General features: G+C 37.8%; 5 protein-coding genes across 11 annotated transcripts in view; all 5 read right to left on the bottom strand.

Moving 5' to 3' along the window:
- Window positions 1–26,721, bottom strand: part of LOC306997074 (uncharacterized protein) — a 268,793-nt gene that overhangs the window by 34,934 nt on the left and 207,138 nt on the right. The gene's annotated exons all lie outside the window — the stretch shown is intronic.
- The window catches only part of LOC306997061 (uncharacterized protein), a 58,562-nt gene continuing 32,565 nt past the window's right edge, over window positions 725–26,721 (bottom strand). The window contains exons 4-5 of the mRNA XM_079610118.1: window positions 6,412–7,993; window positions 725–2,081 (exon numbers count right to left, since the gene is read on the bottom strand). Of these exons, the coding sequence (XP_079466244.1) occupies window positions 1,072–2,081; window positions 6,412–6,523 (1,122 nt within the window). The 5' untranslated portion in view covers window positions 6,524–7,993 and the 3' untranslated portion in view covers window positions 725–1,071. The remainder of the gene's footprint in view (window positions 2,082–6,411; window positions 7,994–26,721) is intronic.
- Window positions 10,036–15,779, bottom strand: LOC306997055 (uncharacterized protein). 4 transcript variants are annotated; one of them, XM_079610100.1, is made up of 4 exons: window positions 15,697–15,757; window positions 14,377–14,612; window positions 12,402–12,439; window positions 10,036–12,292 (listed from the first exon to the last, which is right to left on the bottom strand). In XM_079610100.1, exon 4 carries the CDS (start codon window positions 12,285–12,287, stop codon window positions 11,199–11,201), a length of 1,089 nt encoding a protein of 362 aa, XP_079466226.1. In that variant the 5' UTR covers window positions 12,288–12,292; window positions 12,402–12,439; window positions 14,377–14,612; window positions 15,697–15,757; the 3' UTR covers window positions 10,036–11,198. The 4 variants fall into 4 exon arrangements, with proteins under 4 accessions (XP_079466226.1, XP_079466224.1, XP_079466225.1 ...); XM_079610098.1 differs by lacking the exon at window positions 12,402–12,439 and having other exon boundaries at window positions 15,697–15,779; XM_079610099.1 differs by lacking the exon at window positions 12,402–12,439 and having other exon boundaries at window positions 14,377–14,609.
- LOC306996875 (uncharacterized protein) lies at window positions 16,885–20,238 on the bottom strand. Its single transcript, XM_079609784.1, has 2 exons — window positions 20,035–20,238; window positions 16,885–19,753 (listed from the first exon to the last, which is right to left on the bottom strand). Exons 1-2 carry the CDS (start codon window positions 20,117–20,119, stop codon window positions 18,285–18,287), a joined length of 1,554 nt encoding a protein of 517 aa, XP_079465910.1. The 5' UTR covers window positions 20,120–20,238; the 3' UTR covers window positions 16,885–18,284.
- The window catches only part of LOC306997057 (uncharacterized protein), a 33,135-nt gene continuing 27,661 nt past the window's right edge, over window positions 21,248–26,721 (bottom strand). For all 4 annotated transcript variants that reach the window (XM_079610106.1, XM_079610107.1, XM_079610105.1 and 1 more), the window contains one exon: window positions 21,248–26,289. In XM_079610106.1, coding sequence (XP_079466232.1) covers window positions 25,196–26,289 — 1,094 coding nt within the window. In that variant the 3' untranslated portion in view covers window positions 21,248–25,195. The remainder of the gene's footprint in view (window positions 26,290–26,721) is intronic.

Below are 26,721 nucleotides of genomic sequence, written 5' to 3'. Positions count from 1 at the left end.
ATTGCTGCCATCTATTGGATATTCTAGCGATTTACCCACACATGGGATATATAGACGTCAAATTAACATCCCAGTGGGCACCTCGATGTCAGTTTGAAAAGCAATCTTCCAGTGGTAATAGGTGAAAAGAGAAAGTGAATTCCCACACTGAAATTGGTTTATGGCTATATGCAGGTCAATATGTTTTACATTCAGTGTACATCAAATCAAGATTGGTTGTGACGTCAATTTGATTTGCATTTTTTACCTGTTTTTTTTTTTTTTTTTTTTTGCCCACTGGGATTTATTGATAAGGATTTCAAAGATTTTTTTTTTTGTGTGTGTACAAATTATAGTCTATAAAACGATATTGTCAGTGCATCAGCTGTACAAAGGAACTGGGTCTATATTACATTAGTTGTTCTCAGCATTTCAAACTGATTAAAACTGATAGGAAGAGAGATAGTCTAACCATTTCTGTGGGCTTAGGGGGGTTTAGCTACTGCCACCATTCAACATGCCATAGATCAGGTTATTCAGCCTATCTATTTTGAACTTTCTAATGTTTAATATTATAATGTGTATTCTTTATCCTGGACACAATTATTTCCAATCCATCATCCCAAATTTGAACAAACCCCCAAATCCTAAGCAGTTTTTGGCTACGTCTCTTGAGATCATGACTTATCAATTCACAATGCATGCATATGATTCATAAAAGTTATGGTGAGCTGGTTGAACTGTTGAATGTGAAGTAGCGTCATGCTATGGCAACATTTCAGAATCAGACGAGATTATTATGATGATACAAACATACAAAGAAAATCCAGGAATAAGATTTAAATGTTTATTGCCTTTATAGTGCCGGATGAAAGCATACGAATACACACAGTAAGGCATTAAACAGGACATTTTTTATAAATCAGGCAAATTGCTCAATTTTAAAATGTGAAAACTGTAGAAACAGACTCTACAATACACAGTTCACTCAAATGAAAACAGAAACGGTAGTATTAAGAGTATTAAGAGTTTTTGACTGGCAAAGCTCGTCACACATTTACTTGAATGTATTAGACATGAAACGAATGCTGATCACTTGCAACATTTTTTCATATGAGTGTGAAGGCTTGGTAAATGTTTGTAACTCTTCTCACACCGAGTACAGACGTACGGCTTCTCTCCAGTGTGAACTCGCTCGTGTATTTGTAGAGATCCTGACCGAGTGAAACTCTTGTCACAAACTGAGCACTTGTAAGGTTTTTCTCCAGTATGAATTATTTGGTGCCGTTTTAGTTGAGTAGATTTAGTAAAACTCTTCCCACAGTCACAACACACATGATCTCTCACTCCATCGTGTGTTTTCTGGTGCAGTTTAAGCGTGTCCAGCCTCGAAAAACTCTTTCCACAGAGAGAACACATGTGAGGCCTAACACCTGTATGAACAGTTAGGTGTTTTTTGAGATATGACGATGAAATAAATGTTTTACCGCACTGATCACAGTTAAATGGCTTTTCGCCAGAGTGACCATGTTGATGAATCCTGAGAGCTTTAGTACTTCTGAAACTTTGTCCACACTGAGTACAGTGGTACGGCTTTTCTCCAGTGTGAATTCTTTGGTGCTGTTTCAGTTCACCAGTTGTAACAAAACTCTTCCCACAGTCACAACACACATGATCTCTCACTTTATCATGTGTTTTCTGGTGCAGTTTAAGACAGTCCAGTCGTGAAAATCCCTTTCCACAGAGAGAACACACATGAGGCTTCTCGTCTGAATGAACTTTCAGGTGTGTTTTTAGATTTGATGATGAAATAAACTCTTTACCACACTGATCACATTTAAAAGGCTTTTCTCCAGAGTGAATGCGCAGATGATAACTGAGACCTGATTCACCAGTGAAACTCTTTCCACACTGAGTGCATGTATACGGTTTCTCTCCAGTGTGAATCCTCATGTGTCTGTTAAGGATTCCTTCATTCTGGAAACTCTTTCCACACTGTGAGCAGGAGTGCAGCTTTCTGGCTTTTGTTCCTTGAGATTCCAAGTCATGTTTCTCCTCCACTTCGTTCAGTTTGTGTTTTTGCTCCGTCACTTCCATCTGGTCTAAAATAAACATATTAAGTAGTCAGAATCAGTTCAAGGAGGAAAAATATGAAAATTTAAGTGAACACTTTACACTGTAATATTTTTTTCAATAAATGACTTCCAAATAATTATCCCCATGCAAAAAGAATCATAGCTTAAGGTCTTCACTTAAAGGATTAGTTCACTTAAGAATTTAAATTTCCTGATTATTTACTCACCACCACGTCATCTAAGATGTTTATGTCTTTATTTCGTCAGTCGAAAAGAAATTAAAGTTTTTAAGGAAAACACTCTAGGATTTTTCTCCATATAATGGACTTCAATGTCAACCAATGGTTTGAAGGTCCAAATGTCAGTTTCAATGAAGCTTCAAAGTCTCAACACGATCCCAGCCGAGGAATAAGGGTCTTATCTAGCTAAATAATCGGCCATTTTCTAAAAAATATCAACTTTTATATACTTTTTTAACCACAAATGCTCGTCTTGCAGAACTCAGTGATGCACCCCGTAATCAGGTTGGAAAGGTCAATCGCGAGGTAGATGAAAGTACCATCCAATATTTACAAAGTGAACGTGCAAAGACTAAGTCTAATTTCCCTTTACAAAAAAAAAAGGTAAAACAACGATGTCGGACGATTTTGAAGTTAGGAGGAGAAAATTATTGTTGGAGGAGTGTTTCGCCCTACCGCGTTACTTCTGCATACGTCACGTCACGCGTGACCTTTCCAACGTGATTATGTAATGGAGGGCGCAACACAGAGTTCTGCAAGATGAGCATTTGTGGTTAAAAAGTATATAAAAAAGTATATATTTTTTGCTAGATAAGACCCTTATTCCTCGGCTGGGATCTGTGGAGACTTTGAAGCTGCATTGAAACTGACATTTGGACCTTCAAACCGTTGGTTGCCATTGAAGTCCATTGTATGGAGAAAAATCCTGGAATGTTTTCCTCAAAAATTTCCTTTTGACTGAAGAAAGAAAGAAAGACATAAACATCTTAGATGACATGGGGGTGAGTAAATTATCAGGACATTTAAATTCTGAAGTGAACTATTTCTTTAAAATTAAACATTTATATTCACCGCACATATTTAAACTGTGCACAGTCAAGTCGAAGTGAAAAATCTGTAAAAAAGTCCTACACCCAAAAAACTGTACGCATGCAAAATGTGCAAAAAACAAACATCTCTCCCAACACAATACAGATATTCATCGTCACAAGTTTCAAGACGCTACGGTGAGTATTGAGCACTGAAATTATTCTCCAAATTTTGCTTTAGGACCTTGTATAAAGTTTAAAAGATATTTTGTAGAATCGCGAGTTCATGCATTCATTAGGGGCTTTTCGCACCGGGTAGTTCTCGGAACGAGCCACCAGGATGGGAAAATTTTCCTGGTTGCATTCGCACCGCCAGTATGAACTCTGATAGTGATTTCTATCTGTGATAGTTGCTATATAAATAACGTTGACTTACTTACTTACGTAAGCCGCGCTTGTTGTTCTGTTGCTGACTTTTTATTTTGACAGCGGGAGACTTTTATTTTGACGGCGCTGAGAACGCCAAAGAATGAGCACATGATGCTTGCATTCTCCGTGTTCATTAGTTTATGATCCGTTTAACAGTCCTATCTAATACATTATTAGATATAACTGTTATATATTGAAAGTTGACAGTATGTGTAAAAGTACTAGCGTTTGCCGTGTGAATGATGTCCAGTGTCGCCAGCTGGGCAGAAATACGTAATCATGTTTCGCTCGGTCCCCTCAAAGCTGCGTTGGATTTTCTCCACAGCGTAAAGGTTAATCACTGGTTTCCATGTTTGTAGAGTTAGTTTCTGGAGTAAATATATAGGCTATAATCATTGTTTACATAGCTTTGAAAAAAATGTATGGCGGGTACGGGTGTTTCGCGTGCGTTCGACCAATCAGCGTACACTAACGTAGGGCTGGGCGATAAAATGATAACGATAGTTATCGCGATATAATTTTTCTCAATAAAACGATATCAAGATTTCGATAAATGTTCGATAATGTTTATGCGCCAAAAGCGGAACGAAACTCATTTGTTTCTACAACTAACACTTAGGAGCAAAAATCTGCCTTTAAACTTGAAAGAAATAAAGATTTGACATTTATCATGATAATTATTGATATCGACTGATATAAAAAAATTATCGTGATACATTTTTTTGCCCATATCGCCCAGCCCTACACTAACGTCACGGATAGTTCCTATAGTGCTGGTTTAGCCCGACTCTGAACTAGGAGCTTAATTAGTTCCTCCAAAAGGAGTTCCTAGAACTGAAACTGTTCCTAGTTCCTGCTGTGCGAACACGCCAAAATCCGGGAACTTCTGCCAATAGTTCTAGGAACTATGAAGACTTAAAGGATTAGTTCACCTCAAAATGAAAATTTCCTGATAATTTACTCACCCCAATGCCATCCAAGATGTTCATGTCTTTCTTTCTTCAGTGGAAAATAAATTAAGTTTTTTGAGAAAAACATTTCAGGATTTTTCTCCACACAATGGACTTCAACCGCAACCAACATGTTAAAGTCCAAATCAACGCAGTTTCAAACGGCTGGATATTTATTTACATACCACAAAATAAACTATAAAGCAAAATCTATATCGAATCTCATTCTCATTATATGATTAAATAACTTCTGTGATGCAGGAGAACATCTGTCATTAATGTTTTATTTGCACGTTTTTAAAGGGTTAGTTCACCCAAAAATGAAAATAATGTCATTAATGACTCACCCTCATGTCGTTCTAAGCCCGTAAGACCTCCGTTCATCTTCGGAACACAGTTTAAGATATTTTAGATTTAGTCCGAGAGATTTCACTCCCTCCATTGAAGCTGTATATACAGTATACTGTCCATGTCCATAAAGGTAATATAAAAATCATCAAAGTAGTCCATGTGACATCAGTGGGTTAGTTAGAAGTTTTTGAAGCATCGAAAATACTTTTTGGTCCAAAAATAACACAAAATAAGACTTTATTCAGCATTGTATTCTCTCCCGGGTCTGTTGTCAATCCTTCACAGTTACGCTGATGGCGTAAGACGCTGATGACGTGTTATCTGGTGCGCCCGAGCTTCATTTATAGACTGAGGGAAACGCACGCTGTAAAAGTGTCTCATCCGCGACATGCACATTTACGCACCATTAAAAAAATGATATCCACGCAAACAATGTAGAATAGCTTGAATATAGCGTGCGTCTCCCTCAGACTGTAAACGAAGCTCGGGCGCACCAGATAACACGTCATCAGCGTCTTACGTCAGCAGCGTCACTGCGGAGTCCTGAACGCAGATTCACAACAGACCCGGGAGAGAATACAATGCTGAATAAAGTCTTATTTTGTGTTATTTTTGGACCAAAAAAGTATTTTTGATGCTTCAAAAACTTCTAACTAACCCACTGATGTCACATGGACTACTTTGATGATGTTTATATTACCTTTATGGACATGGACAGTATACTGTATATACAAGTTCAATGGACGGACAGAAAGCTCTCGGACTAAATCTGAAATATCTTAAACTGTGTTCCGAAGATGAACGGAGGTCTTACGGGCTTAGAACGACATGAGGGTGAGTCATTAATGACATTATTTTCATTTTTGGGTGAACTAACCCTTTAACCTATGCGGTGAAGATTTAGAACATTTTCTGAAAATCGTGTTATGCAGAAGACTTTTTGAATGTATTCAGTGTTTTCCCCTTATTTAAAATCAGGTATTTTCACCAAATATCCTGTGTTGTAATTGATTTGTCAATAAAGTGATGTGATAAAATGTCAACCCTGTTGTCTGTGTTCTTTATTTTGCTTAATCTATCTATCTATCTATCTATCTATCTATCTATCTATCTATCTATCTATCTATCTATCTATCTATCTATCTATCTATATAGATAGACTACATTTTTCTTTTGGGACAGTGATAAATAAAGTTGTTACTACAATTTAAAATATTGAATTGGACCAGCAACAGGTTTGGTAAACTAAATCTTTCCATTGGCTCACAATATTATTTCTGATTGAGCCAATGTGAACAGAATGTTGCCACAATTGATCAAATTTAATAAACAGAAATTCAATTAGCCCAATTGAAAAATGTATATTTTAATATTTTTACAGTGTGGCAGAAAATGTATCCGTCTGTGGGATTTTCAACTATCAGATCTTTGGTGTGGTAAAGTTTAGCTCTACAATTAAAATGTGTTTAAACTTCTATACATGATTATGATCATTTAGATGCATTTCTGTATCATATTTATCAGTGATAGAGCAGTTTCCAAATCAGTCAACAATGAAGGATCAAGAATGGACACCAACCTGTTTGTTCCTCAGTATTTTCATATTTTATTTTGGATGAAACATCGCTCACATCCAGACTAGAAATATTCGGCATCCGGCGAAAACATTCTGCAATCGTCTTTTCATTCATGGTCGGTAATCAGTTATCAACAACGTTCAGCTTGAAAAAAAAAACTCTCTTCTGCGCATGCTCAGTCAATTCGCGCGATGTCATGACTTCTTAAAGGGGCCGCACATTCTAAAGCAAATCACTGGTATAATGTAAATAACACGATGTAATCTTAAGGCTTTGACAGTCTAGTCACCTTCACCCTGCTAAAAATAGTGTTATTTTTCTGCTAGACATGAATACATACAACTTACTGCAGCTGTTTTACTGATATCTTTTTAACCATGTAAATAAATAAAACAATCATTTTATTTCTCAGTTTGTTTATTGTTTAATATTTTACAGTTTATATTTTTTTCTAACTACATCCACCAAATCATGGTGAACTGAAGGTTTGGCACTTATTTGTTCAATAATGAAGGATAAAATGAACTCCAACCTCTTTGTATGATACAAGACCTGATCATTCTGTCTGGGATTATTGTAATTATACAGTACATCTCAAACTTATTTACTACAGTATTGTGTAGTAAATAAGATGTGTTTGAAACTAAATTGATTCTCAATCAATCAAAACTCAATCAAGACGAGAAGATGTATATATCATATTATTTCTCATGTACAATCAGAATTACATTAACATATTCTAGACACCACCCAGCCAAACAAAATATGCAAGAAAAGCCTACAAATGACTTTACTTTTGCTGTAAGAGTTGTTAACTGGTGAACCTTCAACTCATAAGTCCTTATAGTTCTCAGAGCAGGTCAGCAAATTCACAAACTAAACTAAATTGTGTATTTACAATGAAGAAGAAAGTTATTAAAGTTACACCGTATCATGATATTTTTGTATATGATTAAAAAGGCTCGATGAAGACAGAAAAGTCTCTCCACACCGAGTACAGCGCTTCTCTCCAGCATGAAGTCGCTTATTATGTTCTTTCAGGTGTGAATACTGAGCGAAGCTCTTGTCACAATATGAACACTTGAAAGGTTTTTCTCCGGTATGAACTCGCTCGTGTACTTTCAGAGACCAAGAGTGATTGAAACTTCTGTCACAATATGAGCACTTGTGAGGTTTTTCTCCAGTATGAATTCTTTGGTGCAATCTCAGAGTAGAAGCTCTAATAAAGCTCTTCCCACAGTCCAAACACACATGATCTCTCACACCCGTGTGTATTTTCTGGTGCTGTTTAAGAGAGTTCAGCCATATAAAACTCTTTCCACAAAAAGAACACACATATTGCCTCACATTTGTGTGTTTTTTCATGTGTTCTTTTAAATTTGAGGATACATTAAAACCTTTACCACAATGATCACAGTGAAATGGCTTTTCTCCAGTGTGAACAGGCAGATGATTATCGAGAACAGTTTTACTTCTGAAACTCTTCTCACACTGAGTACATTTGTACGGCTTCTCTCCAGTGTGAACTTGCTCATGTTTTTTCAGGGATCCAGACTGAGTGAAACTCTTGTCACAATATGAACACTTGTAAGGTTTTTCTCCAGTATGAATTCTTTGGTGCTGTTTCAGATTTTTAGATGTAGCAAAGTTCTTCCCACAGTCACAACACACATGATCTCTCACTTCATCATGTGTTTTCTAGTGCAGTTTACATTGATCCAGCCGTGTAAAACTCTTTCCACAGACAGAACACACATAAGGCCTCTCGTCTGAATGAAGTTTCTGGTGTTGTTTTAGACTTGACGATGAACTAAAATCTTTACCACACTGATCACAGTTAAATGGTTTCTCTCCAGAGGGAAAACACAGATGTTTTTTGAGTCCAGATATATATGTGTAACTCTTTCCACACTGAGAGCAGGTGTGCAGCTTTTTGGCGTTTGTTTCTTGAGCTTTCACACCACATTTCTCCTCCACTTCATTCAGATTGGGTTTTTTCTCCATCGTTTCCATCTGGTCTGAAATAAACAAATGAAGTCAAAATCAGTTCATGGAGAATAAATGTGAAAATTCATGTGAATCAGATTTATTAGCAGAAAGCAAAAGAGATCAGCATCTGTATAAAGTACCAGAAATTTGTTGTGGCGAAGAATACCTCTGTCATTTGCTTATTAATGCAATCAAAAAGTTAATGGCAATTGCTATTGTTCAAGGTTAAGATCATTTAGACATTAATAATTATCACCCCTACATTGTGCATTTTTTTACAGCCACTAAATCGGTTTAAATTACTGCTAGGAATTTTTTTTCTTTTTTCTTTTTTTAACCAAACGATGAAGAAGCAAGAATGGACACCAACCTATTTGTTGCTCAGTATCTTCATGTTTTATTCTGGATGGTTCTGGATCACTCATGTCTTCAATCTCCTCTTTAATAAACTCCATCTTTAACAGTCACACAGATTTCACAGGACCAGATCTGGCAAATTTGAAAATAACTTAGTGAATTTATATAGAAAATACTTAAATTACATTGACACATATCCTTTAGATGTTAGAATACAGGGTATTTTTGTATGGTTTTATATAGGCTACAATACTAAACCAGAGCACGTGATGTTTCATATCGTTGTACTTACATCAATTCTGGAGCGGATTAACGCCAAACTCTACAAATTGGGAACATCTCTCACATCCAGACTGTAAATAAACGGCATCTGGCGTCAGTTTTAGCTTGACCTGGTCAGATTTACAGCACTCGTGTCTCGCGCTACGATCTTCTGTTCGTTTCGTTTGTTTTAGGGTTTGTTGTTCCTTTAGATTTGTTAGGGTTGCCAGAACTAGCGAAATTGCTAAGCAAAATCATCGCTAAAATCGCGGACTTGGCAACCTCCATTTGTAAACAAACCTGAAATCTCTTTAGCGTGTGCTGCCATCTATTGGATATTCCTAGCAATTCGCCCAGATGTGGAATATAGACGTTACTTTAACATTTATGGATCTATAAGGATTTCACAGATTGATTTGTATACAAATTATAGCCTATAAAACGATATTGTCAGTGCATCAGCTGTACAGCCTACAAATTAACTGTGTCTTTATGTTAGTTATTCTCAGCGTTTCAAACTGACGGGAATTTATAATGTAAACAGGAAGCGATTAGATTAGATTATGCAATCATGCATTTTACACATTTGTGACTATACTTGTCTGCAACTTCAAATTAAGAATACAGGTTTATTACTATTGTCTGCGAGAGCAAATCTCAACCTTCAACTTCAGATTGGTATTTTACAGATTTTCACATTGGAGTTGTGAGTGTCAATCTTAGTGTACAAGTGTGAATATTTATTGTACAAGTTCTCAAATTCACATCTACATGCTCTCAAGGTTTGCTACACTTTTACCTTCCTCTTTTCCAATCTTCAAGCAGAAGGAGCTGAATAAAACTGTCTGAATGATATCAGACCACAATCAGCCTGGAAAGTTAAAGGACAAGTTTGGTATTTTACACTTAAAGCCCTGTTTTCAGATCTTTTCTGATGAAATAAAATGGTTAAGATAAAAATTTGGACACATTCTGCGCTGGCCCGAGAAGTTTCGGTTTCTTTCGCTTCCTGTAAATTATGACAAAATTGTTATTTTTGGGTTAACTATCCCTAGAAGAGAAGTCAAAATCACACGTTTCGGCACACAGGCCTTCATCGGGGCTAAAGTGTGTACTGTGTAGTCAGGGTCTTTACTGTCCTTTCCAGTGGCCGAATTTGTGTACACGACTGATTCAGGACGAAGCTGTTTGAGACCCAGAGTCTCGTCTCAAGACTGCTGAAAAACCTCTTCCAAAAGTTTTCACCTCATTCATTATAATGATGTCTGATATCTTCTGAAAATTGTGACCCTGGATCACAACAAACCCAGTCTGGAGTCGCACGGGTATACTTGTGGTAATAGCCAACTATACATTGTATGGGTCAAAATGATCGATTTTTCTTTTATGCCAAAAATCATTAGGATATTAAGTAAAGATCATGTGCCTTTAAGATATTTAGTAAATTTCCTACTGTAAATATATAAAACATTTATTTGTGTGAGTGAATGCAGCACAATCGTGAACATAAATGGAAAACTTTAAAGGAGATTTTCTCAATGTTTTTTTGCACCCTAAGATCTCAGCCAAATATTGTCCTATCATAACTAACCTTACATCAATGGAAAGCTTATTTATTCATCTTTCAGATTATGTACATCTCAATAAATAAAAAAAAGACTCATGTGACTGGTTTTGTGGTCCAGGGTCACAATTGGCACATCAAGCACTAATCATTAAGTTTTACAGGTGTCGACACATTAGGCTGAGAAGACGAACTACAAGATCATCACTTGTTAAATAAAACTGACTACAATATTATAAATAAATAGCACTCTCCTCAATCACACAAAAACAGAAGTTGTCTGTTAAATGGTCATTTTATTTTATTTTACAGAGACTATAATTGAAGAGAAATGTGTAGGCTACTGTATATCTATGGGGGAAAAAAAACTCCATATTGAAGTTTTAAAGCTCAAATTGTTTCTTTTTGTTAAATTTGTTTAATTTAATTTTGATGGTTCAAAGAATAAAAGTGATCACACACTTTTTGCAACTCTCCAAGAAAGAAACGGCTCCACAAATCTTCTTGTATTTCACAAGCGACGCTAGTTTAACTACACATTTAACTGAAAATACTAAATTCATGTACTGAATCTCAAATGATTTTCTTGAACACATTCGATCTGAGAATAACATTTGCTCAATTTGACGCATGACAATGATTTTTAATGTGAATCCTTAAAGTCGTTGATTGGGTGAAACTCTTCTCACACTGAGTGCACTGGTACGGCTTCTCTCCAGTGTGAACTCGCTCGTGGGATTTCAGGTTTCCAAACTGAGCGAAACTCTTGTCACAATATGAGCACTTGAAGGGTTTTTCTCGAGTGTGAATTTTTAGGTGCCGGTTCAGTTGGCCAGCTTTAGTGAATCTCTTCCCACAGTTAAAGCACACATGATCTCTCACTCCACGATCTGTTTTCTGGTGCAGTTTAAAACCGTTCAGCCATGAAAAACTCTTTCCACAGAAGGTACAAAAGAGAGGCCTCTCGTCTGAATGAACTCTTTTCCGATGTGATGATGATCTAAAATCTTTCCCACACCGATCACACTTTAATGGTTTTTCTCCAGAGTGAATGCGCAGATGATTACAGAGACCTCTGGGAGATTTGAAACTCACTCCACACTGAGTACAGTGGTAAAGCTGCTCTCCAGTGTGAAGTTGCTCGTGCACTTTCAGGTTTCCAGACACATTGAATCTCTTGTCACAGGATGAGCACTTGAAGGGTTTTTCTCCGGTATGAATTCGTTGGTGGCGTTTCAGTTGAGTAGGTGTAGTAAAGCTCTTCCCACAGTCACAACACACATGATCTCTCACTTCATTGTGCATTTTCTGGTGCTGTTTAAAACCTTCCAGTCGTAAAAAACTCTTCCCACAGACAGGACACACATAAGGCTTCTCGCCTGAATGAACTTTCAGGTGTTTTTTTAGATCTGAAGGCGAATTAAACTTTTTCCCACACTGATCACAATTAAATGGTTTTTCTCCAGAGTGACGGAGCCGATGATTATTGAGACTTGCCACTTGAGAAAAACTCTTTCCACACTGAGTGCATGTGTACGGTTTCTCTCCAGTGTGAACTCTCATGTGTGTGTTAAGGGTTCCTTTCTGTCTGAAACTCTTTCCACACTGTGAGCATGTGTGCCGCTTTTTGGCTTTTGTTCCTTGAGTTTTCACATCACACTTCTCCTCCACTTCGTTCAGTTTGTGTCTCTTCTCCATCGCTTCCATCCAGTCTAAAATAAACATATGAAGTAGTCAGAAGAATCAGTCCAAAATTCAAGTAAACCCCAATTCAAAGGGATAGTTCACTCAAAAGTTTAAATACGGTCATCAATCGCTCACCTTCATGTCGTTTCGAAACCCATAAGACTTTTGTTTATCTTTTGAAAAAACAAAGATATTTAATTGAAACCTGAGAGGTTTCTGCGCCTCCATTGCAACCCAAAAAAGGTCAAAAAGGCGTCATAAAACAAAACTATATCAATCCATGAATCAAGAGATACAATCACTTTATATCCTTAACAGATTTAATTTAGGGTATTATAGACATATAATCAAACTCACTCACACACACACACACACACACACACACACACACACACACACACACACACACACACACACACACACAAATAAGTTCATTTATTTCAGTAATTCAACTTAACCCATTTGTGCCGGATGCTGCGCGCCGAAACATTATATCTACCGCCGGTTACTGCGTTGCGCAACTCTGAACCTCCTGCCGGCTGCTGCGTAGCGCAGCATTTTGTATTCGTCATACTTTTAATGACACGTGCAGCATATAACGCACTGTCATAGGTTCAAATACACACGAGGTGGGTCTTGTTGAGTTTTCAAAGACCACGTGACCACCCAAATGTACTGTGGTTCGCTGAAAATCACGTCAATCAATCAGACATACACGCGCATTTGTTTTGGATTTTTGAAGACGCGAGTGCGAAAATGGCAACGACAGAAGAGGATTTTGACAGCGAGGGCAGTGACATTGACTTGGAAGATAGTGAGGAGTTTGGAAGATAGTAAGGAGTTTAGTGAGAAGTTTTGCACCTTCCTCTGCACCGCGAGTGCTTCATGTACCAAATGTACCACGTCGTTCGTCACAAATGATTTGATCTGACTCTTGTCTGTCTCTCTCTCTCTGTGTGTGTGTGTGTGTGTGCGTGTGTGTGTGCGCGTGTGTGTGCGTGTATGTATGTGTGCGTGCGTGCGTGTGTGTGTGCGTGCGCGTCTATCTGTGCGAGGATAATGCTGATAAAGCCAAAGAGGAGAGATTTGAGCCATGGAGCTCAGAGACTGATACTCTTCCCAGTTCCTCCTCAGGACTTTCCCCACCTCTCTCTGATAACAAGATGCCTTGTTCAGTGTGTTGGCATGTTTAAAATGTTATTTGTTATATTTTATATAATTGATTTATATATTAAAAAAATTTTTTCTTCCCCATATGATTTTGAGAATTTTTTGAAAAATGTGTTGTTATGTTAGTGCTAAGGGAGCATGTTTTAATCAAACCTGTGATTCTTACCTTCAAAATGTATTTTATTTCATGTTTCTAAGTGCTACAGAGGCTTAGATATTCAGGTTTTGGTAGACGTAGACAATTCGTAGTATTTTTTCAGAAAACCCTCAGGAGATAAGGACATTTATCCTAGAATAACATAGGTTTTTATAGGCGTTTTTAGCAGGCGTTTTAGGAGTAAATGGGTTAAAAGGTGAAACTAATATATTATATAGACTCATTACATGCAAAGTGAGATATTTCAAGCCTTTATTTGTTATAATTTTGATGATTATGGCTTACAGCTTATGAAAACCCCAAATTCAAAATTAGAATATTGTGAAAAGGTTTTCATAAGCTGTAAGCCATAATCATCAAAATCATAACAAATAAAGGCTTGAAATATCTCACTTTGCATGTAATGAGTCTATATAATATATTAGTTTCACCTTTTAAGTTGAATTACTGAAATAAATGAACTTTTGCACCATATTCTAATTTTTTGAGTTTCACCTGAAGACTGCATCAAATATGGTAAACATGGAGACAGTACAACATAATTGTAATTTTAGAGTAATATAACCCTCTACAAGTGGAAAGCAACAGGTCTGTCTCTGTGATTATGAAGAATTCAAGCAAAGTTTAGTTCTGTCATTCTCTTGTCAATGCAATCAAAATGTCTTTGACAACTGCTATACAAGGTTATGATCATTTAGATGCATTTCTTTTCCATTTACTATAGTATATTGCTCAATATTTCACCAAAGCAGTCAAAATGAAGAATCAAGAATGGACACCAACCTGTTTGTTGCTCAGTATCTTCATGTTTTATTCTGGATCGTTCTGGATCGCTCATGTCTTCAATCTCCTCTTTAATAAACTCCATCTTTAACATCAGGCAGATTGCAGATGTTACTTCTTTGTTCTTCTCTTGTAGGATGATGGGATATTATCAGCATATGCTGAATTGTTGTGGCTGGAAGTCGCTAATGAATGATATCCCGTCGCTGTGAGTGCGGCTTGAAGAACCAGATCTGCTGAAGTAAAAAAATAAAATAAAATAAAAATGGATGTTTATTAAACTGATTTCATGTTTAGTGTTTCAGTTTAAATGATTCCTTTATTTTGTATTTCCAGTTTTATCTGGGTCATTTCATGTCAACCAGAGGTCCCTGGCTAATTTTTTTTTTTTTTTTGATCAGTTTTTGAAGTAGAAAGCCAAAATATTAAATGTGATGAATGTATATTTACTGAATAATCCACTGTTGTGTAAAGAGAGATTTGGAGCCAAATTACAGAGGGGTAAAAAATACTTTAGCAAGATGGCAGCATTATAACTTTATTTTTATACAGAGATTGGTAGGCATATTGGCAAAATCTGTGTACTTTAGCAATCTTTGTTGCATTATAATCCAACAGTAACGGTTCAAAAATAGGAAAAGGCACTTCTTGTGTGTTTTGCCCCAAGTTTACATGCCTGTAACTCATACTAAGATATTGTAATATCCATTTAGATTCTAGTTCCTATCAAACTTTTATTTTGGTATCTTCATATTAAAGGCCAAGTATGGTTCAAACCCAGAGATATGGATATCTCAATGTGGCTCATCACAATTATAAGAAACTAACCTTAAACCAAACCTTAACCCTAAGGGCTTCTTAAAGTGTAACCTAATAAATTCATTCATTCATTCAGTTCCAGAAGTGAATTTAGTTACATATAACTAAAAAAAAAAAATTTTTTAATAATGACAAATAAGGACATCAACGTTTCTGATACAGTGAATGAATGAATGAATGAATGAATGAATGAAGCTCATGGCATCTATCAATGAAACATTGACTTTATACAATTAATACAGTTGGTAAAATAGCAAACTGGAATGGAATAGAATAGAAATATCTTAGATATCGAGGCACTAAAACCAACTAGCTAACGTTTAAACACAACAAAGTTAGGCTAAACAAAACAAAAAAATTCACAGTTGAACGCTAATGTTTGTAACCGGTAGGCATCTGTTCAAGACAAAGGGGTTTTGTTTCGTTTAGTTATGCAGCATTTAAAGCGTTAATCATTTAAAGTATCGGTTTAACCTAGTTCATGTAGTTATTATTGTTTACCTTCCTCGTTCTCTAGCTCTCATCTCGTCTCATCTCATCTGCCCCAAACGCGCTCTCAACTGTCGTAAACACCTACCGTGTGCATTAAGCAGCAGACGCTACTCGCTTGTCTTCCTCCAGGGGGCGCTTTATGATTTACAAAGCCGAAACTGTTTCACTGTTAGAACATTACAGCATGAAAGATCAAATGATAGATACACGACTTCTGTTGCTTTCTCTAATTAGGCCTACACTGTTCATTTGTTTATGAACCTGATAAAAGTGCACGAAGAAGTCAAGAACATCATAAATTAATTATGAATGATTAATTGAGATTAATTCTCTCAATCCTGGTAACTCTAAACAATATTTAAAACTATTTTAAGGTAAGTATAACATTTGACTAAAATGCTAATGAACTTAACACATTACTCACAGTAATCATACATAAAGAAAGACATGTGACATAGTGAAATAGCTTTTTAACTTGAATGTTTTTATTGTCTTAAATATGGACTATAAAATAACGTTAAAAAAAAAGTATTGTCAGTGAAATGGAAATGTAATTTTTGTTATTAAACAGAGAAACATGTGTTAGAAAGAAAGCTAATAACTCAAAATTAAAAATTCTAATTGAACAAAATTAGTAAGTAAAATTTTTAAATGATAAAGACAACAAGTGAATCAAGTAAATTGAAAGTTGTAATAGCAAATGAGTTTAAAAATAAATTAGATCTATTTAGTTCTATAGTTTATAATAATTTTTTTCAAGGATTGTAAAGATAAGCAGCAGAAGAACAAAGAATGTGTGTGTGTGTGTGTGTGTGTGTGTGTGTGTGTGTGTGTGTGTGTGTGTGTGTGTGTGTGTGTGTGTGTGTGTAGGAAACTTACATCCCCCCAAACTTTTGTTTTGGTCTGATAAAAAAAAGGTCAAACAGACTTATCCAATATATCATAATTATTATTTAATGATGATTAAATGAATACATAGGTATAGAATTCATAAAAAAAAAAAATAAAAAAAAAATATATATATATATATATATATATATATATATATATATATAACACATTAGCCAAAATAATAAATTTGAATACACATAACTTTGCATGTACACCAATGACAAATGACTGATTGTAGGTTTTTGTTATATTTGTTTCTGGTCTCTAATTTTATATTTCAAACAAAGAATTCAAAATCAAAATCTTGTGGCATTTCTAGACATTTATTTGATCAGAATCTCACATGAAACCACTAGTTAACTTATGAGGAATTGCCAAAATACAAACATCCCAAAGTTCTCAATAGCCTAAATCAATTTGTCGAATAAATCACTCTTTCTGTAAAACATTAAACAAGTTCATGTAGTTAAAACATAATTTGCAAATCTTTTTGCAAGACTCTAAACACATTCTCACTCACTAAAACACAAATCACACTATTATGCAGACATTTAATAGGCCTACTATACAATATTCAGCACAATACTATATACAGTATATAATGTCTTCACCTTACTAATGTAAGTTTTTATTACTATACTTTTTTTAATACTATACTCCATTTTTTTAATGTAGTGTCTAATGAATGATCTGTGGTGTTTATAATATTGGCTCTAAGATCTGAAAGCATTATTTGACTTCGAGCGCAGAAAAAAAAAGATTTTCTTTAACACATTAGGGGCCCTATTGTAACGCTCTGAAACGCAAGTATCAAACGAGAAGCGCAAGTAACTTTGTGGGCGGATCCCGGCGCTGTTGCTATTTTCCCGGCGGGATAAACGACTCTTGCGCCCGACGCAAATCTAAAATGTGTTGGTCTGAAGTAGCTTCATTATTCATAGGAGTGGTTTGGGCGTAACGTGAAATAAACCAATCAGAGCGTCCTCTCACATTCCCTTTAAGAGCCGCGCGCTTGTTCCACGGCGGATCGCTATTATAACGGCGGATTTGCCAGCGCACGCCAGGAGCGGTTCACAGCCGAGGAGACCGACGTTCTCGTCAGGGCCGTAAAACACAGAGAAGTAACATTGGGGATGATGGAGAAACACACACAAATTAGCTTCGGTTAAACAGGCGTATAATAATTTGGGTAAATGTGTAAGCTAGATTTATGCCTATTTTTTCACATCTTCATGGACACAACAATGATTCCCCTCGTGTGGTAATATTTTTCCATGTAATAATGTATGATTTGCAAAAATGAAAACTGCTGCATCTGTTTATATTAGAGATCAAAGTGGGTGCGCGTTGTTCACACGCTACATTATTGCCAAGCACGCACCCTTAAAATAGCATATGACTAACGCGCGGCGCCACTGTCTTTAGACTCGGTTTCTCCTGGTCAGTGGCGCAATTGCTTTCTAAAACTGCAAAATATCACCAGGGAACGTTTGCGCCGGAACACGCCTCCTCTTTTCGCTGAACCGCCCCGCGAGCGCAAGTTCATTCCCTAATTTACCGACGTGCGTCTGTGGAAGGAAAAGTCCGCTGTGCGCGGGTGCAAAATAGGAATGATACATGCGTCGGTGTTCAAAGTTAATTGCGCTGGGTGCAAGATAGGGCCCTAGATCTGAGAATAACATTTGCTCAGTGTGAAACATGAATCATTAGAGTTTTTGATTGGCTGGTGAAACGCTCTCCTGAGTGCACTGGTACGGCTTCTCTCCAGTATGAAGTTGCTCGTGTTGCTTCAGGTTCCCAGAATGAGTGAAACTCTTGTCGCAGGATGAGCACTTGTGAGGTTTTTCTCCAGTGTGAGTTCTTTGGTGCTGCTTCAGATGCTCAGCTCGAATGAATCTCTTTCCACACTCCAAACACACATGATCTCTCTCGCCGGTGTGTTTTTTCTGGTGTCGTTTACAATGATCCGGTCGTGTAAAAACCTCTCCACAAAATGAACACACATGAGGCTTCTCGTTTGTATGATTTTTCATGTGTTTTTTCAGATTTGACGTTAATTTAAAATCTTTCCCACACTGATCGCAGTTAAATGGCTTTTCTCCAGAGTGAACGCGCAGATGATGATGCTTGAGATTGGTACTACTTCTGAAACTCTCTCCACACTGAGTACAGTCGTACGGCTTCTCTCCAGTATGAAGTCGCTCGTGTGATTTCAGGTTTCCCGCCTGAGCAAAACTCTTGTCACACGATGAGCACTTGTAAGGATTTTCTCCGGTATGAATTCTTTGGTGCAGTTTCAGATGACCATCTGTAGTAAAGCTCTTCCCACAGTCACAACACACATGATCTTTCACTTCATTGTGCATTTTCTGGTGGCGTTTACACGTGATCAGTCGTGAAAAACTCTTTCCACAGACAGGACACACATAAGGCTTCTCGTCTGAATGAACTATCAGGTGTAGTTTTAAATTTGATAACGTTTTAAACTTTTTACCACACTGATCACAGTCAAATGGTCTCTCTCCAGTGTGAATGTACAGATGATAACCGAGAGCTTTGGCACTTATGAAGCTCTTCTCACACTGAGTACACCGGTACGGCTTCTCTCCAGTGTGAAGTCGCTCGTGTATTTTCATGGTTCCAGACAGCGTGAAACTCTTGTCACAATATGAGCACTTGTAAGGTTTTACTCCGGAATGAATTCTTTGGTGCTGTTTCAGATTTTCAACTTTAGTAAAGCTCTTCCCACAGTCACAACACACATGATCTCTCACATTACTGTGTGTTTTCTGGTGCTTTTTACAATGATCCAGCCGAAAAAAACTCTTTCCACAGAAAGAACACAAGTGAGGCTTAACATCTGAATGAGCTTTCATGTGTTGTTTTAGATGTGATGATAAAATAAACTTTCTACCACACTGATCACAGTTGAATGGCTTAACTCCAGAGTGACGGAGCAGATGATACTTGAGTTCAGAATTACATATGAAACTCTTTCCACACTGAGTGCATGTAAACGGTTTCTCTCCAGTGTGAATTCGCATGTGTTTGTTAAGGTTTCCTCTTTGTTTGAAACTCTTTCCACACTGAGTGCAGGTGAGCAGAGATTTGATGCTATACTTTTCCTCCTCTAATTCATCGAGTTCGTGTCTTTGCTGTTTCACTTCCATCAAATCTAAAATAAAAACATTTTGTGGTTAAAAGCAGTTCAAGTGAACTCTGATTTAGCAGAAGAAAGCAACAGAGAATCAAGTATCATTTATTTGAGGTGCCAAATCTTAGTTCTGTTATTCTCCTGTTAATACAATAAAAATGTGTTTAACAACAGTTATACAAGGTTATGATCGTTTCGATGCGTTTTTGTATCTTTTATCAACTCATTATTTCATATCCAGATTATCCACCAAATCTGGTAAACAAAAGCTTTGCAGTCAACAAGCAAGAATAAACACCAACCTATTTGCTCCTCAGTATCTTCATGTTTTATTCTGGATGGTTCTGGATAACTCATATCTTCAATCTCCTCTTTAATAAACTCCATCTTTACTAAAGTACAGCACACAGATTTCAATTGTGTGCTCTTGTATTTCTCTTGTTATTTCATCTCAGGGCGATCATCTTCTTCTTTTACGTTTTCAGGTCGTTTGTAAGCCGCGTGTAGGCGCATTTGCGCCACCTATTGTAGTGTAGAGCAATTGCGTTGGAAAAAAAAGGAATAACGTAAGTTCCTATCAGAACAGAAGTGAGTGAAGAACTTAAAAATACTATGAATAATTCCACGAATTATTCATAGTCACGAACTAATTATCACGAACTATTTAGAATGCCGTTTTAGAATACTTTTCCATCAACCGGTTAAATCTACAACACTGCGCATGTGCTGCGTCAAAGAGACATGCGCACTCGGATGTAAACAACCTCAACACGCTGAATGAAAACGCATTCACACTCTCTGACAATAGATGGCGCTTTTGGGAACAGCAGAAATGCTGCCGTTACCCATGTAAAGTTGTGAGATATGAAAATTACATGATCTTTCTAGGACATTTGATCAGTGCGCGCCGTTGTAAAGACTATATTTATCCCTGAGCCTTGTTAAATTCAATATGGCGTAAACCTGACTATAAGAACAGGTTAAAACATTTCACTAAAATACTGCAATAATGGACAAATGCATTACTTGAAGTCACATAAAGTCAGTGAAATACAAATTTTTATCATACAGAGCCTATGGATAACATTTAATTTCAGCTGTTCTGTTTCTCATTCAGTAACAAAAAAAAAACAAGTGATGTTTAATAAACACCATTATGATTCCCCAGTTTTGAAATTCTGTTGTCATGTAAATCCAGGATCTTTAAAAACAGAAAATAAGACAAATGATCAACAAATTATTTATTGTTAATATTTACGTCTATTTTTCCCCCACAAAAAAAGTCTGGTGAACTGAAACTTTGGTACTTTATTGTTCCTAATCATTTAATAATAAACGATAAAAAATAACTCCAACCTCTTTGTATGATTATTTGTATGATCTTTTTATGATTACATACTTTTTACATGTCCTCTAATTTTGAAATGTGGGTTGATTTTACAATAATACTGTACATCTCAAATATATTAACCACAGTATTTAGTGTTTAGTATTTTTAAACTCATTAATATGATAACAAATATTTTCTGTGTTCAATAAATAGATCAATCAAGACAATGTCACACAACTGTAGACTTGAATGCAGAGGGAGTTGAATTAACAGTTTATTAAATGCCCATATAGAGACAAATCTGTTCAACAGAAACAACCAAGTTCAGTTGATTTGCAGCGGAGGAAAAACAAGTGCTGGAAATGACCTGGGCTAAATAATTAAATTATGAATTTTGGAGAAAGGTGCCGGAGTCAGAGTACACTGAAAAAAAAACAGATAAGTCCAAAAGAAAAAAAAGAAAGAAAAAAAGCTTAAGCTGCGTTCACACGACAAGCGACATTGCTGCTGCATGTCGCCAGTGGCTGGCGGTGACGTCGCTAGTGGGCGTTCACACCATGGTTGCCTAGTAATGTTTGTGAGTGACATTCACTTATGTTACTCCATGTTGTAGACAACAAATCCGTTTTCTTGCCGCTACAAACAAAACATTTGAAAGGAAAAGTCTAAATGGAATCAGTACATAAAATGGACTCGGCACTGAAGAGTGACGGATCACGTGCACTGACTTCACTCCTATTGGTTGTTGCTCCCGAAAGTCGCTATTCATTTGCATAAAAGTTTAACATATCTCAACTTTGTCGAGTCGCTGTACATGTCCCATCCGGTTGCCAGCGGTCACTGTCGCTCGTGTCGCTGGAAATCGCCCACTCTCCATTGGAATGAATGGTATCGTGTCGCTTTGTCGCTGGTAGTGTGAACGCAGATTTACTGAGAAACAAAAAATAGAAAAGGCTTGGCGACAGAAGATCAACCTGGCAGAGAAAGCCATAACAATCCAGGACCGCATGAACAATCTGACAAAAGCCAAGACAAACAGAGGAGTACATATATGGAGCAGGTAATAATAAACAGGTGAAGACAATCAGCATGTGAGCTGAACAATTAGTGTTGCTATGGAAACAGAAACACAGAAAATGGAAGACAAGACACAACAATGTTTACACAACACTTTTTTCAACTGAAAATGGAAAACATTTTATGGATTTTGGCCGTTTATTTAAACCACAACAGCGTATTGGGGGCCTGAAAACGAAAACTTTTGAAACCGTATTATGATTTCGCGGGGCGTTCCTTGACAAAGTGACATCTCAAACTACTGGCCTGGCATGCATAATGCAGCCTTTTTAGTCATTTTCACACTTTTTGACAACATTGTCGTCTGTTTTTAGTACATCATTGTCGTGTAAACTCACAGGAAGAAAAAAACTCACAGGAAGGCCAGTGGACAGCCAGAACTGTGACAGACAAAATGTTGTTTCTGTTCTCCAAACCTTTCACTAAATTCACAAAATTAAAAGTAGGGTAGGCAATTTCTGAGAGACTAGCAATAGCACTTTGAAAGCATGAGATCCCACCCTCCCTTCAGAGTGTCTCCAAAGTGTTCGGGTAGAAAGTAGCGGATTGCCATCTTGTAATTATGGCTACCACATGGTGTAAATGCAGCATAATCTCTTTGTTTTGGCTCAAGAGGAACTGTAAAAGGCAGTTGCTGTTTGTTTGCGGCACTCTGTGAATGACGTCTGTCTACAAGGCTTAATGAACGAGCTGATGACATGTGCAGAGCAGAGGCGTGGAGGTATGGAAATACATATGTTGACAGGCAGATAGGTCATCGAATCATAGCATTCTGACCGAATGCAGTGACTGGACGAAAATTGTTTGGCCCTGAGACTTCCACAGAAGATATACACTATATTGCCAAAAGTATTGGGACATCCCTCTAAATCATTTAATTCAGGTGTTCCAATCACTTCCATGGCCACATTTGTATAAAATCAAGCACCTAGGCGTGCAGACGCTTCTACAAACATTTGCAAAGAATGGGTCGCTCTCAGCTCAGTGAATTCAAGCGTGGTACAGTGAAAGTTGGCCATCTGTGCAATAACTCCATTCGTGAAATTTCCTCACTATTCCACGGTCAACTGTTAGGGGGATTATAACAAAGTGGAAGCAATTGGGAACAACAGCAACTCAGCCACGAAGTGCTAGGCCACGTAAACTCACAGAGTGGGGTCAGCGCATGCTGAAGAGCACAGTCCGCAGAAGTCGCCAACTTTCTGCAGAGTCAATAGCTACAGCCCTCCAAACTTCATGTGGCCTTCAGATTAGCTCAAGAACAGTGCGTAGAGCAGGCATTCTCAACCCTGGTCCTCAAGGGCCACTGACCTGCAGAGTTTAGCTCTAACCCTAAATCAAACACACCTGAGCCAGCTAATTAAGCCTTTCAGGATTACTGGAAAGCTACAGGCAGGTGAGTTTGATCAAGGTTGGTCCTAAACTCTGCAGGACAGTGGCCCTCGAGAACAAGGGTTGAGAAGCCTTGGCGTAGAGCTTCATGGAATGGGATTCCATGGCCGAGCAGCTGCATCCAAGCCTTACATCACCAAGTGCAATGCAAAGCGTCGGATATAGTGGTGTAAAGCACGCCACCACTAAACTCAAGAGCAGTGGAGACGTGTTCTCTGGAGTGACGAATCACGCTTCTCTGTCTGGCAATCCGATGGACGAGTCCAGTAGCGGTTTTAGGCACGGGCGAACCGGGCGGCTGCCCGGGGCGGAATTTGTTCATGTCACATGGGGGGCGGCAATAATTTTTTTTTATATATATCTATTATATATCATTCCAATTATTGGCAAATTGGCGCCCCTGCTTGCTGAGAAGGTGCCGTCTGCCATGCACATAAGCTATGTAAAGGGGGTCTCCAACACGTCGCTCGCGAGTCACCAGTAACGTTAGCTGATTGGAGGTAGCTCGCCAATAAAGTTTGCTTTATATGTTCACATATCGCGTCTTTTGCGCGCTCGAGTTCGGGAAGCGCGCTCATAATTGAAGCGACGCGCTCATTTTTTCCAGGGGCAGCCAGATGAAAAAAATCGAAACTTTTCAGTATGGGGGTGCACCCAAACACCGTGGGTGTTTTTCTCTTCTCTGTAAATAAATCTTGTAGCAGAGCTTCAGCAAGCATTTTTCTGTGGTGGAAATCCAATTAGCTACTAAAACTTCTTTGTGCTTGTGGAGAGCGCAGTGCATGGTTGCATAGCAACGACAGACGCAATGGGAAAATCGGACCAAATTTTACTATTAATAATAAAAGATAAGCCCCTCGAAGGGGGTCTCGCCCAGGGTGTAATTCAATGTAGAACCGCCACTGGACGAGTCTGCGTTTGCCGGTTGCCTGGAGAACGGTACTTGCCTGACTGCATAGTGCCAGGTGTAAAGTTTGGTGGAGGGAGGATTACGGTGTGGGGTTGTTTTTCAGGGATTGGGCTTGACCCCTTAGTTCCACTGAAAGGAACACTTAATGCTTCAGTATACCAAGACATTTTGGACAATTTCATGCTACTAACTTTGTGGGAACAGTTTGGGAATGGCCCCTTCCGGTTCATGACTGCGCACCAGTGCACAAAGCAAGGTCCATAAAAACATGGATGAGCGAGTTTGGTGTGGAGGAACTTGACTGGCCTGCACAGAGTCCTGATCTCAACCAGATTGAACACCTTTGGGATGAATTAGAGCGGAGACTGCGAGCCAGGCCTTCTCGTCCAACATCAGTGCCTGATCTCACAAATGCGCTTCTAGAAGAATGGTCAAAAATTCCCATAAACACACTCCTAAACCTTGTGGAAAGCCTTCCCAGAAGAGTTGAAGCTGTTAAAGCTGCAAAGGGTTGGTCAACTCCATATTAAACCCTACGGATTAAGAATGGGATGTCATTAAAGTTCATGTGCATGTAAAGGCAAACGTCATGTAGCCTACATGTTTTAATATTTAGACCACTTCTATTATTCAGATTGATCAGGATGTAAAGAGAGTACAACTAAAAGTGTTTATTAAAAAAAATTGCCTACCCTAGCTTTAATCATACAGTGCTTTTAGGACAAACTCACAGAATATCATTTTGTTATGTTAATTACTTGCAACTATTTTTCTTATGAGCGTGAAGGCTTGATAGATGTCTAAAACTCTTCTCACACGGAGTACATTTGTACGGCTTCTCTCCAGTATGAAGTCGTTCGTGTGATTTCAGGTTTCCAGACAGAGTGAAACTCTTGTCACAATATGAGCACTTGAAGGGTTTTTCTCCCGTATGAATTCTTTGGTGCTGTTTCAGACAGTCAGCTGTTGTAAAGGTCTTCCCACAGTCCCAACACATATGATCTCTCACTTCACTGTGTGCTTTCTGGTGCAGTTTAAAATGATCCAGCCTTGAATAACTCTTTCCACAGAAAGAACACAAATAAGGCCTCTCGCCTGAATGAACTTTCAGGTGTTTCTTTAGATGTGATGACGAAATGAACTTTGTATCACACTGATCACAGTCAAATGGTTTTTCTCCAGAGTGAATGCGCATATGAATTTTTAAACCCGATGGTTCTTTGAAACGCTTCTCACACTGAGTACAATGGTACGGCTTCTCTCCAGTATGAACTCGCTCATGCGTTTTCAGGTTTCCAGACGCACTGAAACTCTTGTCACAATATGAGCACTTGTACGGTTTTTCTCCAGTATGAATTTTTTGGTGCTGTTTTAGATGACTAGATGTAGTAAAGCTCTTCCCACAGTCACAACACACATGATCTCTCACTTCATCATGTGTTTTTTGGTGCACTTTAAAACTGTCAGGCCGTGAAAAACTCTTTCCACAGAGAGAACACACATAAGGCTTCGCGTCTGAATGAATTTTCAGGTGTTTTTTTAGATTTGAAGACGAATTAAAATCTTTCCCACACTGATCACAGTTAAATGGTTTCTCTCCAGTGTGAATGTGCAGATGATGACTGAGATTTGATGCTTGAGAAAAACTCTTTCCACACTGAGTGCATGTATACGGTTTCTCTCCAGTGTGAATCCTCATGTGTCTGTTAAGGTTTCGTTGATTTTGGAAACTGTTTCCACACTGTGAGCAGGAGTGCAGCTTTTTGGCTTTTGTTCCTTGAGTTTTGAAGTCATGTTTCTCCTCCACTTCGTTCAGTTTGTGTTTTTGCTCCATCACTTCAATCTGGTCTAAAATAAACATATTAGGTAGTTTGAATCAGTTCAAGGAGAATAAATGTGAAAAGTCAAGTTAACATTTCTAACGTAAAGACAACAAGAGATCAGGGGAGTATTCCAGAAAGCAGATTATGTGACATACCCGGGTATGTTTAAGGGTAAGCGGATAAACTTTCGGTTCCAAAAACGGAGCAAAAAATGTACTCTTCGAACATAACCTGCTCCAAATCAGGTTCTGTTACAGGGTTATTTGCTTCAGAGTTTTTTTTGCGACCATTTTTCCTGCTGGTGCGACTAACTGCAGTTACATCTATATATAAAGCACTATTAAAACAAGGTAATGCTTATTTAATTCAAGGTAATGTTTATTATAAGTGTTACGTCCTATGTTATTTGTCTGGGGTTGTTTTGTTTTCTTCCTCCCCCTTTCTGTATTGGTGATTG

The sequence above is a fragment of the Phoxinus phoxinus genome (genome assembly GCF_949152265.1).
Source record: "Phoxinus phoxinus genome assembly, chromosome: 4".
In the NCBI taxonomy this organism is placed as follows: Eukaryota; Metazoa; Chordata; class Actinopteri; order Cypriniformes; family Leuciscidae; genus Phoxinus; species Phoxinus phoxinus.
This window is presented reverse-complemented; position numbering and strand designations above follow the sequence as displayed.

Excerpts from the sequence above, each read along its gene's own strand:
- LOC306997055 (XM_079610098.1), bottom strand. The coding sequence starts at position 14,470 with ATGTTAAAGATGGAGTTTATTAAAGAGGAGATTGAAGACATGAGCGAT. Across the intron at positions 12,293-14,376 it reads AGATACTGAGCAACAAACAG|ACTGGATGGAAGCGATGGAG; the intron begins GTTGGTGTCCAT and ends TGTTTATTTTAG.
- LOC306996875 (XM_079609784.1), bottom strand. The coding sequence starts at position 20,119 with ATGGAGTTTATTAAAGAGGAGATTGAAGATATGAGTTATCCAGAACCA. Across the intron at positions 19,754-20,034 it reads AGATACTGAGGAGCAAATAG|ATTTGATGGAAGTGAAACAG; the intron begins GTTGGTGTTTAT and ends TTTTTATTTTAG.